At 38.8% G+C, this 15,132-nt stretch overlaps 1 protein-coding gene across 1 annotated transcript in view; it reads right to left on the minus strand.

Annotated features, from left to right (window-relative positions):
- Window positions 1-15,132, minus strand: part of AGBL1 (AGBL carboxypeptidase 1) — a 1,441,949-nt gene that overhangs the window by 426,197 nt on the left and 1,000,620 nt on the right. Inside the window, exon 22 of the mRNA XM_007946116.2 lies at window positions 11,509-11,672. Within this exon, the coding sequence (XP_007944307.2) occupies window positions 11,509-11,672 (164 nt within the window). The remainder of the gene's footprint in view (window positions 1-11,508; window positions 11,673-15,132) is intronic.

Below are 15,132 nucleotides of genomic sequence, written 5' to 3' on the forward strand. Positions count from 1 at the left end.
ATATATACATAGGAGCTCTGGTAGCATAGTGCCTAAGGCACTTGACTGCTAACCAGAAGGCTGGTGGTTCAAACTCACCAGCCACTCCTCCGAAGGAAGATGGGGCAATCTGCTTCCATAGTGATACTGCCTAGGAAACCCAAGGAGGGGTCGCTACGAGTCGGGTCTGACTCGAGGGCACATAACAACAACAACATATATATACACACACACACACACTCACACACATATATATACACACACCCACACATATATCCATTGAGTCAGATCCGACTCATAGCAACCCCTCCTTGGGTTTCCAAGGCAGTATCACTATAGAAGTAGTTTGCCCAACCTTCCTTCCAAGAAGTGGCTGGTGGGTTTGAACCGCTAGCCTTCTGGTTAGCAGTCAAATGCCATAGACACTATGCCACCAGAGCTCCTAGCTCCTATATATCAGAATTGACCTCCTATATATCTCCACTGCCATCAAGGTCAATTCCAACTCATAGCGAACACCACTGCCAGCCTTCTGGTTTCCAGTCAAGTGATTTATGCACTATGCTACCAGATACACACACACACACACACACATATATACTGATAATGCTTCGGAAACCCAAGGAGAGGTTTCTATGAGTCAGATCTGAGTGAATGTCAGTGAGTTCTTTCTTTTTTTTTTTTTTTAATATACATACAAAAAATATCCCAAATAACCAAACTCACTGCAGTTGAGTTAGGTCCAACTCAAAGTGGCCCCTCCTTGGGTTTCTGAAGCATATCACTAGGGAGGTAGATTGCCCAACCTTCCTTCCGAAGAGTGGCTAGTGTGTTTGAACTGCTGGTCTTCTGGTTAGCAGTCAAATGCCTTAGGCACTATGCCACCAGAGCGCCTATACACACACACACACACACACACACATGTTTATCGTTGTTGTTATGTGCCATCGAGTTCGCCCTTTCGCATAGCAACCCCTGCTTGGTTTTCTGAGGCGGTATCACTATGGAAGTAGATTTCCCAATTCTCCTTCCATGGAGTGGCTGGTGGGTTTCAACCGCTAGTCTTCTGGTTAGCAGTCAAGTGCCTTAGGCATTATGCTACCAGAGCTCCTGTGTGTGTATATATATATATATATATTTTTTTTTTTTCCCCCCCTCCACTTCTCTGTCAGTTTGTCATACTGTGGTGGCTTTTGTGTTGCTGTGAAGCTGGACGCTATGCCACCAGTATTTCAAATACCAGTAGAGTCACCCATGGTGCACACATTTCAGCAGAACTTCTAGACTAAGACAGACTTGGAAGAAGGAAGGGCCATCCACTTCTCAGAGAACTGGCCAGTGAAAACCTTATGAATATCAGTGGAACTGTCTGATATATTACTGGAAAACGTTATCAATAGTCCTGAAACATTGCCCAGTGTAGTGCCACAAGATGAGCCCGTCAAGTCAGAAGCCATTTAAAATATAGCTGGGAAAGAGCTGCCTCCTCAGAGTAGAGTTGACCTTAATGATGCGGATGGAGTAAAGCTTCCAGGATCTCCATTTCCTGATGTAGCACAACTTAAAATTAGAGGAAACAGCTGGAAATATCCATTAATAATCAAAACACGGAATGTATGAAATATGAATCTAGGAAAATTGGAAGTTGTCAAAAATAAAATAAAATGCATAAAGATTGATATCCTAGGCATTTGTGAGTTGAAATGAACAGGTTTTAGCCATTTTGAATCAGACAACCACATGATCTACTATGCCTGGAATGACAAATTGAAGAAGAATGGACTGGCATTCATCATCACAAAGAATGTTTCAAGATCTATCCTGAAGTACAATGCTATCAGTGATAGGATAATATTCATATGCATTCTGTAGAGATACCATCTTGGAAACACAAGGATGGGTCTCTATGAGTCAGATTCGACTCCATGGTAGTGAGTATAATAAGATCAGTTGATACTACTATCATTCGAATTTATTCACCAACTACCAAAGCCAAAGATGAGGAAACTGATGATTTTTAGCAATTTCTGTAGTATGAAATTGACCAAACATGCAATCGAGATGTGTTGATTATCACTGATGACTGGAATGCAAAAGTTAGAAAAAAAAAAAAAAAATCACTGGTAGTTGGAAAATATGACCTTGGTGATAGAAATAATGCTGGAGATCTCATGATAGAATTTTGTGAGACCAACGATTTATTGATTGTAAATACCTTTTTTCAACAACATAAGTGGTGTCTGTACACATGGACTTCACTAGCTGGAGTACACAGGAATCAAATTAACTACATCTGTGGCAAGAGGTGAAGGAGAAGCTCAATATCTTCAGCCAAAACAAAGCCAGGAACTGACTGTGCAACAGACCATCAATTGCTCATATGCAAGTTCAAATTGAAGCTGAAGACAATTATAACAAGACCCGGAGAGCCAAAATATGACCTCTATTACATCCCTCCTGAATTTAGAGACCATCTAAAGAAAACATTGGATGCATTGAACACCAATGACTGAAAACCAGAGGAACTGTGTGATGATATCAAGAACATCATCCATAAAGAAACCAAAAGGTCATTAAAAAGACAGGAAAGGAAGAAAAGATCAAAATGGATGACAGAAGAGCCTCTGAAACTTACCCTTGAATGGAGAGTGGTGAAAGCAAATGGAAGAATCAACAAGATAAAAGAGCTTAACAGAAGATTTCAAAGAGCAGCTCAAGAAGACAATCAATTATTATAATGAAATGTGCAAAGACCTGGAGTTAGAAAACCAAAAGGGAAGAACACACTCAGCATTTCTCAAACTGAAAGAACTGAGAAAAAAATTCATGCCTCAAGTTGCAATATTGAAAGATTCTATGGGCAAAACATTGAATAATGCAGGAAACATCAAAAGAAGTTGGAAGGTATACACAGAGACACTGTACCAAAAAGAAATGGTTAATATTCATCCATTTCAGGGGGTGGCATATGATCAAGAATCAATGGTATTGAGGGTAGAAGTCAAAACAGCACTAAAGGAATTGGCAAAGAACAAAGCTCCAGGAGTTGATGGAATACTCATTGAGATGTTTCAACAAATAGATGCCATGCTGGAGACACTCACTTGTTTATGCCAAGAAATTTAGAAGATAGCTATCTGGCCAACTGACTGGAAGAGGTCCATATTTGTACCCATTCCAAAGAAAGTTGATCCCACAGAATGTGGAAATTATCGAACAGTATCAATAATATCACACACAAGTAAAATCTTGTTGAAAACCATTCAAAGATGGTTGCAGCAGTATATTGACAGAGAACCCCCAGAAATGTAATCTGGATTCAGAAGAGGACATCGAATGAGAGATATTATTGCTGATGTCAGATGGATCTTAGCTCAAAGCAAAGAATACCAGAAAGATGTTTACTTGTGTTTTATTGACTATGCAAAAGTATTTGATTGTGTGGATCATAATAAATTATGGATAACATTAAGAATGGGAATTCCAGAGTACTCAATTGTGCTCATGAAGAACCTATATGTAGACCAGCAGAGTACTGTTAGAAGACAACAATGGAATACTGCATGGTTTAAAATCAGGAAGGGAGTGAGTCAGAGTTGTATCTTTTCACCATACTTATTCAATTTGCTGGACAAGTAATCAGAGAAGCTGGACTATATGAAGAAGAGTGTGGCATCAGGATTGGAGGAAGACTCATTAACAACTTGTGATATGCAGATGACACAACTTTGCTTGCTAAAAGTGAGGATGACTTGAAGCACTTAGTGATGGAGATTAAAGACTACAGTTTGCAGTATGGGTTACATCTCAACATAAAGAAAACAAAAATCCTCACAACAGCACCGATAAGCAGCATCACAAGAAATGGAGAAAAGATTGAAGTTGTTAAAGATTTCATATTGCTTTATTCCACAATAAACACCAATGGAAGCAGCTGTCAAGACATCAGATGACATATTGCACTGGGAAAATCTGTTACAAAAGATCTCTTTCAAGTGCTGAAGAGCAATGATGTCTCTTTGAAGACTAAGTGTACCTAACCCAAGCCACAGTATTTTCAATCACCTAATATGCATATGACAGCTGCACAATGAATAAGAAAGACAGAAGAAGAGTCGATGCTTTTGAGCTGTGGTGTTGGTGAAGGATACTAAAAGTACCATCGACTGCCAGAAGAACTAACAAATCTGTCCTGGAATAAAGTGCCACTGGAATGCTCCTTGGAGGCAAGAATGGCCAGACTTCATTTGACCTACTATGGTATAGTAAATTACATAGTGTGGCTTTTTTAGCTATAAATCTTTGTAAATTCTATGGTGGAATTTTCCATGAACTACTGAGTAGCTCCTGATTGTTAAAGTATCCACCTGGGATATTTTTGTTGGGAGCAGCACAAGGTAATTATCTGGGAAATTCACTCTCTCACAGGTGTATAGAATTCTGATGTTGGGATTGGTTTGTTTGGCCACTCTGCCAGGCTCAAAGGGACCCCTCCTAGAGGTAGAAGAAATCTCTCACTGCTGGCTAAGGGATGCAAGAGACGTGCATTGCTGAGAGAGACGCAAAGAGACAAGCATTGCTGGAAGAGAGACTGAGAGATACTGTTGGCTGACAGACGGCGGGTTGAGAGAGACTGAGCACGTTCTTGAACTTGAATTATAGCCTGTTGCTTCCTTCATAAACCCCCTACTCTATGAGTTCTGTGTGGCCACTGCAGTGAAATATCAAACCCAGTAGAGAGGTAGTGGGTGCTGTGGGAGGAACAGGTGGTGTCAAGGTTAATGAAAAGGCCGGAGGGAGGCAGCATGTCTGGCCTTGCAGGGATAGGCCTTAGGCTACTGATGGTGATTCTGTTTTCCTTTTGTGGGATTAGAGGAGATCAGATGATGTATCTTCCTTGACTCTTTGGCACCTACTTTGGTCATGTCAGAAGGGACCATTCCCTGGAGAAGAATATCATGCTTGGTAAAGTGGAGAAAACCAAAAAACAAAACTCAATGTTGTTGAGTCAATTCTAACTCATAGGAACCCATTCTTGGGTTTCCAGGGCAATATGTCTATGGAAGTTGATTGCCCAGTCTTCCTCCTGAGGAGTGGCTAGTGGGTTTGAACTGTCAGCCTCCCACTTAGCAGTCAAATGGCTTAGGCACTATGCCATCAGTGCTCCTGGTAAAGTGGAGGGTCAACCAAAAAAAAAAAAAAAAAAAAAGAGAAGGCCCTTAATGAGATGGATTGACACAGTGAGTGCAACAATGTTATACCAGAATGGTATAACAAGGATTGTGAGTCTGGCACAGGGTATGGCAGTGTTTTGTTCTGTTGTATAAGGCCCCTTATGAGTTGGAGCTGACTCGATGGAACCAACAACAACAACAAATAAATATTTTATATATGTATATAACCAAACTCACTACTTTTGAGTCAATTAGGAGTCATATTGAACCCCATTGGGTTTTCACGGATGTACCTCATTACGAAAGCAGACTATTCATCTTTCTTCCATGGAGTAGCTGGTGCTTGAACCACTGACCTTTTGGTTATCAGCCAAATATCTTAACCACTGTACAACAACTAGGGCTCCTTGTGTATATATAAACTTAAAACCAAACACACTGCCATCGAGTCATTTCTGACTCTTAATAACCCTTATTGGGTATCCTAGGCTGTAAATCTCTACAGAAGTTGATTTTCCAATCTTTCTTCCATGGACCATGGAACTGCTGACCTTCCGGTTAGCAGTCAAATACCTTATCCACTATGCTGCCTGAGCTCTCTTTCTCTCTCTATGTATATACACTATATAAATAACTGACATTATTTTATCCATGTTAAAGGATGGATTGTTTGGTAATTGCTAGAATAATGGGCTCAAGCATAGCAACGATTGTGAAGATAGACTGGACAATGTTTCATCCCGTTTTACAAAGTGTTACTAGAAGTCAGAATCAACTCAATAGTGCCCAACAACAACAGGACAAAGGAAATATAGAATTACTCACTGGTCAAAAAATGTAAAGGAAATTATACATATAAATATAACTGTTTTAAACCTAACTAAAAAATATAGCACAAACTTTTTGTCATCAAATCGTTTCTGATTCGTGGCAACCACATGTGTTACAGACTAGAACTGAGCTCCAAAGGGTTTTCTTAGCTGTAATCTTTAGGCAGCAGATTGTCGGGCATTTCTTCTGCGGTGCCACTGGGTGGATTTCAACTGCCAACCTTATAGTTAATAGTCTAGTGAAAACCATTTGCACTATCCAGGGACCTTTTAAACTTAACTAACTACCAGAGTATAATAACAAAACAAAGTGCATAGTGTATATGAATTTATCTGTTATTTAACTGAAGTGCATAGGTTTATCAAAAGGAACAGAAACACAAGGAAAGACTGATGAACATGACAACTTAAATATAAAAATATTCATTGTTAATAAACTGCATAAAGAATGTGAAAGGAAAATGGCAATTTTGGAAGATATTTGCAATATGCATGAAAAATAAAAGTTGAGTATCCTTAACATAGAAATTTAAATTAAATTAAAATATAAATTTACAAAAGAAAACAATGATTAATAGAATAATAGGTAGAATTTATGACCATGAAATTCATAGAAGAATAAACACTTATGATATAGATGCATTTTTATCCATACCAGAAATTCCAGACTAAAGAAATATCCACATTTTCATCTAAAAATAGCAAAAACAACAAATGTTTATAAAGTTGCAGGAAACAGAAAAATCTTATACATTGTTGTTAAAAGTATCTGTTTATTCTTAGGTGAAAAAATATCCAAGATATTTCATCAGACTTTTGACAGTGGTTTTATACACATGATGGGTTTATGGGTCACTGGTAGTAGGGAATAGGGAAACTTTATGTGTCTTCCAAATCTTCAGAAAGATAAAACTGTTTTAAGAATGAAATTATGTCTTTATTTATTAAAAATATAATTATCTTTTCCAAAGTCTACTTAAGATTTTATATTTTTTTAGTGTAGCCCATCGTACTTGATATAAGAGACAACCAAACTAATGGGTCTTGCTTGTATAGATGCTAACAGAATCACAGATTGAAGCAATGGGACTTTAATTTGGGAGAATAAGCAAGATACTGAGCTATTGCTGAGACACAGATCTGAAGCTCTGAGCTTTCTCTTCTTATTGATGGAGGGATAAATGGAGATAAGGGAGCTCAGCTGAGAAGAGCGAGAAGCAATGGAGGGATACAAACAGAGATGAACAGTGGCTGATTCGGCAAAACTGTTAAATGACTTTGCAAAAGACCTGTCACAGTGGATAAACGGCGCCTCCTGAAAAAGCAGCTTAGCATATCTGCAGTGCACATACAATTATTTCAGGGATAAGATTGAGAGGAAGGAGAAAGGGAGAGGAGGGAAAAGAACATCAAAAGCCCCTTAATAAGTCTGAGGACATTTCTTACATGAGGATCAACTGAGATGAAGAAGACTGCAAAAGAAAAATAAAACGAAGAATGCATGTATTTCATTGTAAACTACAGTCTCTGGGCAAGCATGCACCATTTCTGCTCTTCCTCTGCTCATGAAAAATGGTAAGTTGCTCTGTGAATATTTACCACACTCTACTTTTCTTTTTTTTAATAGCAAATGAGGCATGAAGACCGTTGTCAAAAAATAAGATGTCCAAAGAGCTCAATCACATTTTGTCTTTCCAGAGGATTACTCCCAGGGTTTAAAGATGTCTGTGGGTCCTAGGAGACTTTGAACACCATATCTAGCATTTCTTCAAAGCAGATTTTTAGGGAATAACACTTTTCCTAGTATTTCCTTTGGTGTAATAACAAAAATAAATCCTCCTGAAGGACTGGAGAAACCATTATATGACTTTAGTCATTGCCTCAAACTGGTTCATTCCACTTCAACTGCCTACCAAGAATTTGAATTTCCACCCCAGATATACTGAATCACAATCTACACTTTAACAAGATTCCAGGTGATTTATATAGATCTCTAGGTGATTCTTATCTACACATAAGAATCTTCTTGTTAAAGTGTAGATTCTGATTCAGTATATCTTGGGTGGAAATGCAAACTCTTGGCAGGGGCTCCAATGGGAATGAATCACTTTGAAGCCCTGAGTGCAACAAACCCAAGGAAGAGGCATGTTCTAGTTATCTAGTGCCACTCTGACAAGAATATACCACAAACAGGATGGCCTTAACAAACAGGAGTTTATTCTTGCAATTTGGAGGCTTTAAGTACAAATTCAAGTGCCAGGTTCTAGGGGCTGGGTGAAAGCCCCTCAACCTTGGGCTTCAGCTCTGCCTCCTGCTCCCAGCCCACTGGAGCTAGAGGCATTTCTTCACTCAGACAGCTGCTGGCTGCTGAGGCTGAGAAGCCCCAAGGTTGACAAGTAAAAAGGCACAGTCCTGATGTTACCAAACCACATGGCAGGCCATTAACTTAAGTCCATTGTAAGTCCCAAGGTCAGCAGAGCATAGCAGGCTGCTGAGCAATGACATGACTACATGCAGGGTCCAAGCATGCCAAAGGCTAGAGACCATTCTTAAACTTCTCCTTATATACAGGAAGCAGTCCACATCCCAAAGGCAGCTCCTCAGCTGCTTGTGGTAGATCCCACCATGGAGTTAATTGCCAACCTCATCATGGGGAATAACTTCCACCAGTGGCCCAGACATTCAACCAGGCCCAGCCAAGGTGACACACAAACTGAACTACCACAAGGCAGGAGAATAACTCTCCTCTTTAAGACCTATGGACAATTGTGTTGACAAACACTAGTTGTTAGTTGTCATCAAGTTGGCCCCCTGACTTGTGGAGACTCCCTGCACAACAGAATGTGTTTTCACTGGCTGATTTCCAGAAATAGATTGTCAGCCTTTTATTCTTAGTCCATCTTCATTCAGAAGCTCTACTGAAGTCTGTTCATCATCATAACAACAAGCAAGCTTCTGCTGACAGATGATGGGTGGTGGCCACACATGAAATGCAGTGGCCAGGAATTGAACTTGGGTGCCCCACATGGGAGATGAGAAATCTACCACTGAAACAGCACTAGTAACACTAGTTACACCCCTTCCATTGCAATAAAGACCTTGCTGCTCATAGAAAATCTAGGTTTCATGCTGCTGATTATTATCGCTCATAATTCAACTCCGTTCATCAAAAACTAATCCAAGGTATTCAGATGGTCCATTGCTGGTTTAAAATCAACAGGTTTTTGTTTTTTGTTTTTTGTTTTTTTTACGTTTCCATCTGCTGTCTTTTTATGATTGTGGGCTTATTGGCCAGAATATTTTAGGGTCAAGACAATTTTAGAGTTATTTACTGCTTATCCTTGTGTTTGGCAAGTCCTTTGGGCAATTTGCAATTCAATTTGGTCAACTGTCTCAGAATGAATAGGAAAAATATGTTATGGCACAAATGATTGGGTAAAATGACAATATCCCTCTTGCTGCCCTCCACAGATTATATCCCTTCCAAATTTAATTCAAATTTATTCAAAAAGTACATATTAGTCAAATTTTGTGTGCAGGTCATCTTGTCCTTAAGGAGCTATGCCAGTCTCAGAAGGGTTAGAGATCATACCCAATGCCTTGAGTTGATTCCAACTACTAGCAACCTCATTGGGTTTCCAAAGCTGTAAATCTTTATGGAAGCAGATTGACTCATCTTCCTTCCATTGAGCTGCTGGTGGGTTCGAACTGCCAGCCTTCTGATTAACCAAATGGCTTACCCACCACAACACCAGAGCTCCTTAAGAGGGGTCAAAGATTATGGAAGGGTTAAAACTGGAGCTTCAGTGTCCTTGGGGCATTTGCAATTGATACCATAATATTCAATTATGAGAGGTGGGTGGAAGGGCAAGTAATATGATATCCCTATGATAATCCACATAGCAGCCATCATATTTGGAGCCTGACACAGAATTCTTTAGACTTGAATTAGAAAAGACACTTCTTTGATAGATTTCTTCTTGTTCCAGTTTGCAGGCAACTAATCCTCACTGCGTTGGATCAAATAGATGGGCACAATCAATTCTGAGAAAGCAAGCCCTGCCAGGTCTGCTCAATCTTTCCTCAATGAACAGCAGAGGAGAGAATGCAGGGGGAAAAGAAAAGAGAGGAAGGAAACTGAGGTGTGCCTACATGGAAGATAGCTTAGAAAAAGAAAAGATGAAAAGACAGGTTGAAATATACATCCTGGCAGGTGGGAACACTTGCTGTCAGAAGGAGAGGCCAAAACACTACAAAGATGCCAAACACGGCAAGGCTGTGAACACTGAGGAGTGTGTGAAAAGAGCAGGGGTAGACAGAAGTGGTCGTGATGTCAAAACAAATGAAATAGCAACATTTTCTCCAGGGAAGAAAGAAGTCTGGATTTACATAGGTCTTCATAATCTATGATCTATATAGCACAATATAATGAGCAAGTTAATTACTGCATTTATATAATTAAGTCTCAGAGAAACCAGTGCCTTCCAGAGCAATATTTATCTATACCCACTAGATCTTTCGAGACTTGACTGGCCATTTGGTGAGAAGTTACACTGGAATAGCAGCCTTAACAATGGCAGGAGGAAAATTAATGAAAATGAATTAGAAATAAGATGTCTCCATGTAAATGGCTTTCTCTCTGCCTTTGGATGTGAACTGCATGACTAGACGTTTCCTCATTTACCAGCAGACCACTCTTCCTTCAAGAACTCTATTCTCTTATCCATTCTGATTTTCAAAGTGTGCACAATAACTTAGCCTGTGCCTCCCCTTGGTCCTTTCTCTTTTCACAAGGTCATTATTTCTTCTCTTCTTGCCCCCTGAATTTATTTTTGGTCACATCAAAAATATTTATCTACAGTAAGGGTCATCAAAAGGAGCTCATTTGAATAATGACTCTCTCTCTCTCAACTGATTTATCATCCTCACAGTTCTCAGATATTTACTCTTTTCCTTGCCATAGTTGTGGAGTCAGGCTTTTTGAAAAAAATGGAATAAACATGTTTAGAAAAGAAGTAAAAAATAAGTGTTCCCTTCAATTTTTTTTAGAAAAATAAAAAGTTACTATTTAAGAGTGGGAATATTAAAACATTTCTCATCCTCAAGTGTCTAGATATTGTCAGTTAGACTACCTTTTTTTTTCTGAGTATTGGCTCCAAATTGATATCTTTGTACCTACAAACACATAACTGGAAAATAGAAATGTATGTAGATGTACATGTGTGTCACCAAGTTGCATACTCTTTACCACAAGCAGAATTTATTAATAATACATATTTTAAAATAGATGTAGATTTACACTTGCATACATGTGTACAAAACATCCTCCTTGTCTTCAAAAGCAAGGGAGAAGGTCCCAAGTCTGGCACACAATAAAGAACGACCACGCCTACCTTGATCTGGATGCTCCTCCGGATTTTTCTCTTTGTCTAAGACCCCTAGGACCACTTGATTTCCATGCCTAAGATGTTCTCTAGTGGGAACACAGAAGTCCAATTTCCCCCTCTCCCCTATGAGCATTTTACCTCTGGAGGTGGTAGTCCAGTATCTCATCTTCTGCATTCAGCAGAGTTGCTGCTCGGGCCAGGAGATGGTGGCTGCAGCTTATGGATTTGAGTTCCAAGATGAGGAGGCCCAAGCAGAACATGGCTCCCATTTCCTCCAATTCTCCAGTACCAAACTGTAGACCCTGACAGTTAAAAAAAAAAAAAAAAACTAATCAACAGTGACCATATGATGTGAACTGAATGATGACAATTTGATTTTGGGAAGAAGGACTTCTGAACACATGCCTGTCACAGAAGTTGAGAAGAAGATGTATCAGTCACTGGCCAATGTATTTTATTGTGCTTTGTAGCCCACATATTGGATACATGGATCTTAGTCTGGGTGTTATGTCCACAATGAGGGCTCCCCAGAAGTACACCCAGGACAACAAAGAACTGGTAAGGGATAAAGGAGGGCAGGACAGGTGGGGATCTAGCAGTCTTTCCCACTATGGTCAGAGCAGCAGTGTTCCAATCTGTTTTCATATCAGGGATTCAATTAAGATTATATTTTTAAAAAAGGATTATACTACTAAAACAAAGGTTTGAGACAATCATACTAAGAGATACTCTTTCTCTCCTTTAAATTTATCAACCAATGGAGAAGTGTGGGTAAATCCTTCAGATATAAATATTGAAACTTAAAAAACAAAATCATTTGTGTAGAATAACCTGTCCAGGCAGGAACTCAACAGATATTTGTACACCAATGGATGTTCATTGCAGTAGTTTTCACAACAGCCAAAAGGTGGAAACCAAAATATCCATCAACAGATAAATGCATAAGCAAAAGTTGGTATATTCATACAATTAAATATTAGTTATAAAAAGAAATGAAGTCTTGATACATGCCATAACATGGATGAACTTTGAAAACACCATGATAATTGAAAGAAGTCAGGCACAAAAAGACAAATACTATATAATCTCACTTATATGAATAAGCAAGTATATGGAAATCAAAATTTATTAGTGGTTACCAATGGTGAGAGGATGGGGATAGGTAGAGTTTTTGCTTAGGGGGCACTAAGTTTATGTTAGTGATTGTGGAAAGATTTGGAAAACGATCATGAGAATGGTTGCATAACTTGAAGAATGTAATGAATACCACTAAATTGTACATGGAGAAATTGTTTAATTGGTGTATGTTTTATTATGCATATTGTAACACAATAAAAAAAAAAAAATTCAGTTATACTGAACTAACACAAGAAAACCAAGCCATGACAAGGACTATCCAGTACGAACTATAAAGTAGCAGATGATGATAAAAATGAAAAAAAAAAAAAAAAACTTTGTTGAACTCTTACTTACTGTGTGCCACATACTGTTTGGAGCTTTTTCACATGAATTAATTCAGTGAATTCTTATTAAAACCCTCTACCAAAAAAAAAAAAAAAACTAAACTCACTGCCATCAGATTGATTCTAACTCACAGCAACCCTCTTTGGGCTTCCAAGGCAGTAAATCTTTATGGAAGTAGATTGCCCAGTCTTCCTTCCATGGAGTTCCTGGTGGGTTTGAACTGCCAGTCGTCTGGTTAGCAGTCAAATGCCTTAGGCACTACACCACCAGAGCTCCTTAAAGCCCTATAAGTTAGGTATTACCATTCAACCAATAAGGAGGTTCAGGTGCATAGAATGAGAAAACTTATGCAAAGATTTACAGCTAATAAATAGCAGAGGCTAGTCTGTGAATTCTGGCTTCACTATTCCACGTAAAATACTATATGTAGATTAGGTGGGACTCTGTGTTACATAGTGAGGTAGAAAGTGCGTACTCATATCCTTTGTCTTCAAGTCAAATCCAACTCATAGCGACCGTTTAGGACTGAGTAGAACTGCCCATAGGGTTTCTAACACTGTAATCTTTATGGAACCAGACTGTCACATCTTGCTTCTGTGAAGTGACTAGTGGGATTGAACAGCTGACCTTTTGTTTAGTAGCTGAGCACTTAACCACTTTATAATCTTGGCCTTAGTAAACCCCATTAGCTTTGATTTTTCTCATCTATAAAACTGAATTATAATTTTTTCCTCATAGGCTTTCACCTGGACATCTGGTTATAAAGAAATTTACTAAGTTCTCAGAATATTGATCAATAATATTAGCCCAATTACTCTTTCCTTCTTCCTGGTAAAGATTCTCTTTATGACAGAATTCCATTTGGTCCTGAGGTCTTTATGTTTCTAAAGTACATTTCACTAAAAAAAACAAAGCAAAATAGTTGAATATTATTTTTGAGAAATAGATTTTTACATCCAAATAATGGTGATAGAGAGGACAGAGATGTGACAGTAAGAATTCAAAAAGCTTGATCATAAGTACACCAAAGGATAAAAACAAAGTTTCAAACTAGGAAATCTTAAGTCTCATGAAAGAATTTCTACATAAAAGGATAAAAATAAGTGGAAAGTTGTCTCGTTCATTTTAGCTGTTTGAAGATTTGGTTTGCTACACATTTTGACATCTGTTTTCTTGAAGAAAAGAGACATTACTTCCGAGTAGTAAGAAGTCAGTAAACAATAGGAGTGGAAGCTTTTATCTTAGTTCATCTCTCTTTCTCCCTTTTTTCCTTCCTTTTTCCTCTTCCTTTTATTTATTTATTTATTTATTTTGATCCTGCAGTGCAGGTACCATGCTGTGACAAGCAGTGCCAGCCACATCCATCCTCAGTTGGTGGTGGGCCCACCTGCAGAGCAAGTGTTGCACTCCTGCCACAAAAGAGTTTGGTGGCAAGTGCTTTCACCAGTACTGCACTGAACTTTTTTCCCTCCTTTTCTTTCTTCCCTCTTCCCCTCCATTTTTATTTTCTTTTCTCTTTTCTTCCTCTTCCCCTGCCCTAGGTATTTTGTTATCATTCTTTTTTGATCCCAAAGAAAAGGTCCTTGCACCCACATGGTCAATAGTGTATGCACCCACCCCTCTGCTAACAGTAGTATGAACTTCTGCTGTACCATTTTTAGTGTCTAACTTCTGAGGCAGTAGTGTGTCATTTTTCTTTCTTTTTGTTCCATTTTCTTAGTTATTCCCTCTTTTATCCTTTCCCTTCAATTTTTCCTCTCCTCCTTTGCTCTCACTTTTACTTTTTTTGATCCTGCAAGGCAGGTGACCCACCCTCACCACCTCCATGTTCAACACACCAGTCTCTCTACTGACATGGTACACACTTCTGCAGAGTGAGTATCGCATTCCAGCCACAGTCATATTTGACAAGTAATGCTTATGCCAATACTGTGCTGCTTTTTTTTCTCCTTCTTTTTTCCACATTTTCTTTGTCTCTTTTGTCTTAATTTTTTTCTCTCTTCCCACAATGTTTTTTTTTTTCTTTTTATTTGTCATATTGTTCTCTTCTCCTGCTTTTTTTCTTTTTCTTTTTCTTTTTTTTTATTTATTTACCCAGCAACCCTACCCAGCCATACTCACCACATTTGCTACTCCACACACTGGGTGAATGCCACCACATACTTCAGCACAAATGTTGACGACATATGTTGACCAACGTCTTCCCAGTCTGTCCTCAGCTGCTCAACATGACCAGTAATCAGAGACTCATGCCCACACTCCCACCTTCTACCAAGTCTACCTGGAAACAGGTGGTGA

The sequence above is a fragment of the Orycteropus afer genome, unplaced genomic scaffold (assembly GCF_000298275.1).
Source record: "Orycteropus afer afer isolate SDZICR_OR568_19922 unplaced genomic scaffold, OryAfe1.0 scaffold00150, whole genome shotgun sequence".
Taxonomy (NCBI): domain Eukaryota; kingdom Metazoa; phylum Chordata; class Mammalia; order Tubulidentata; family Orycteropodidae; genus Orycteropus; species Orycteropus afer.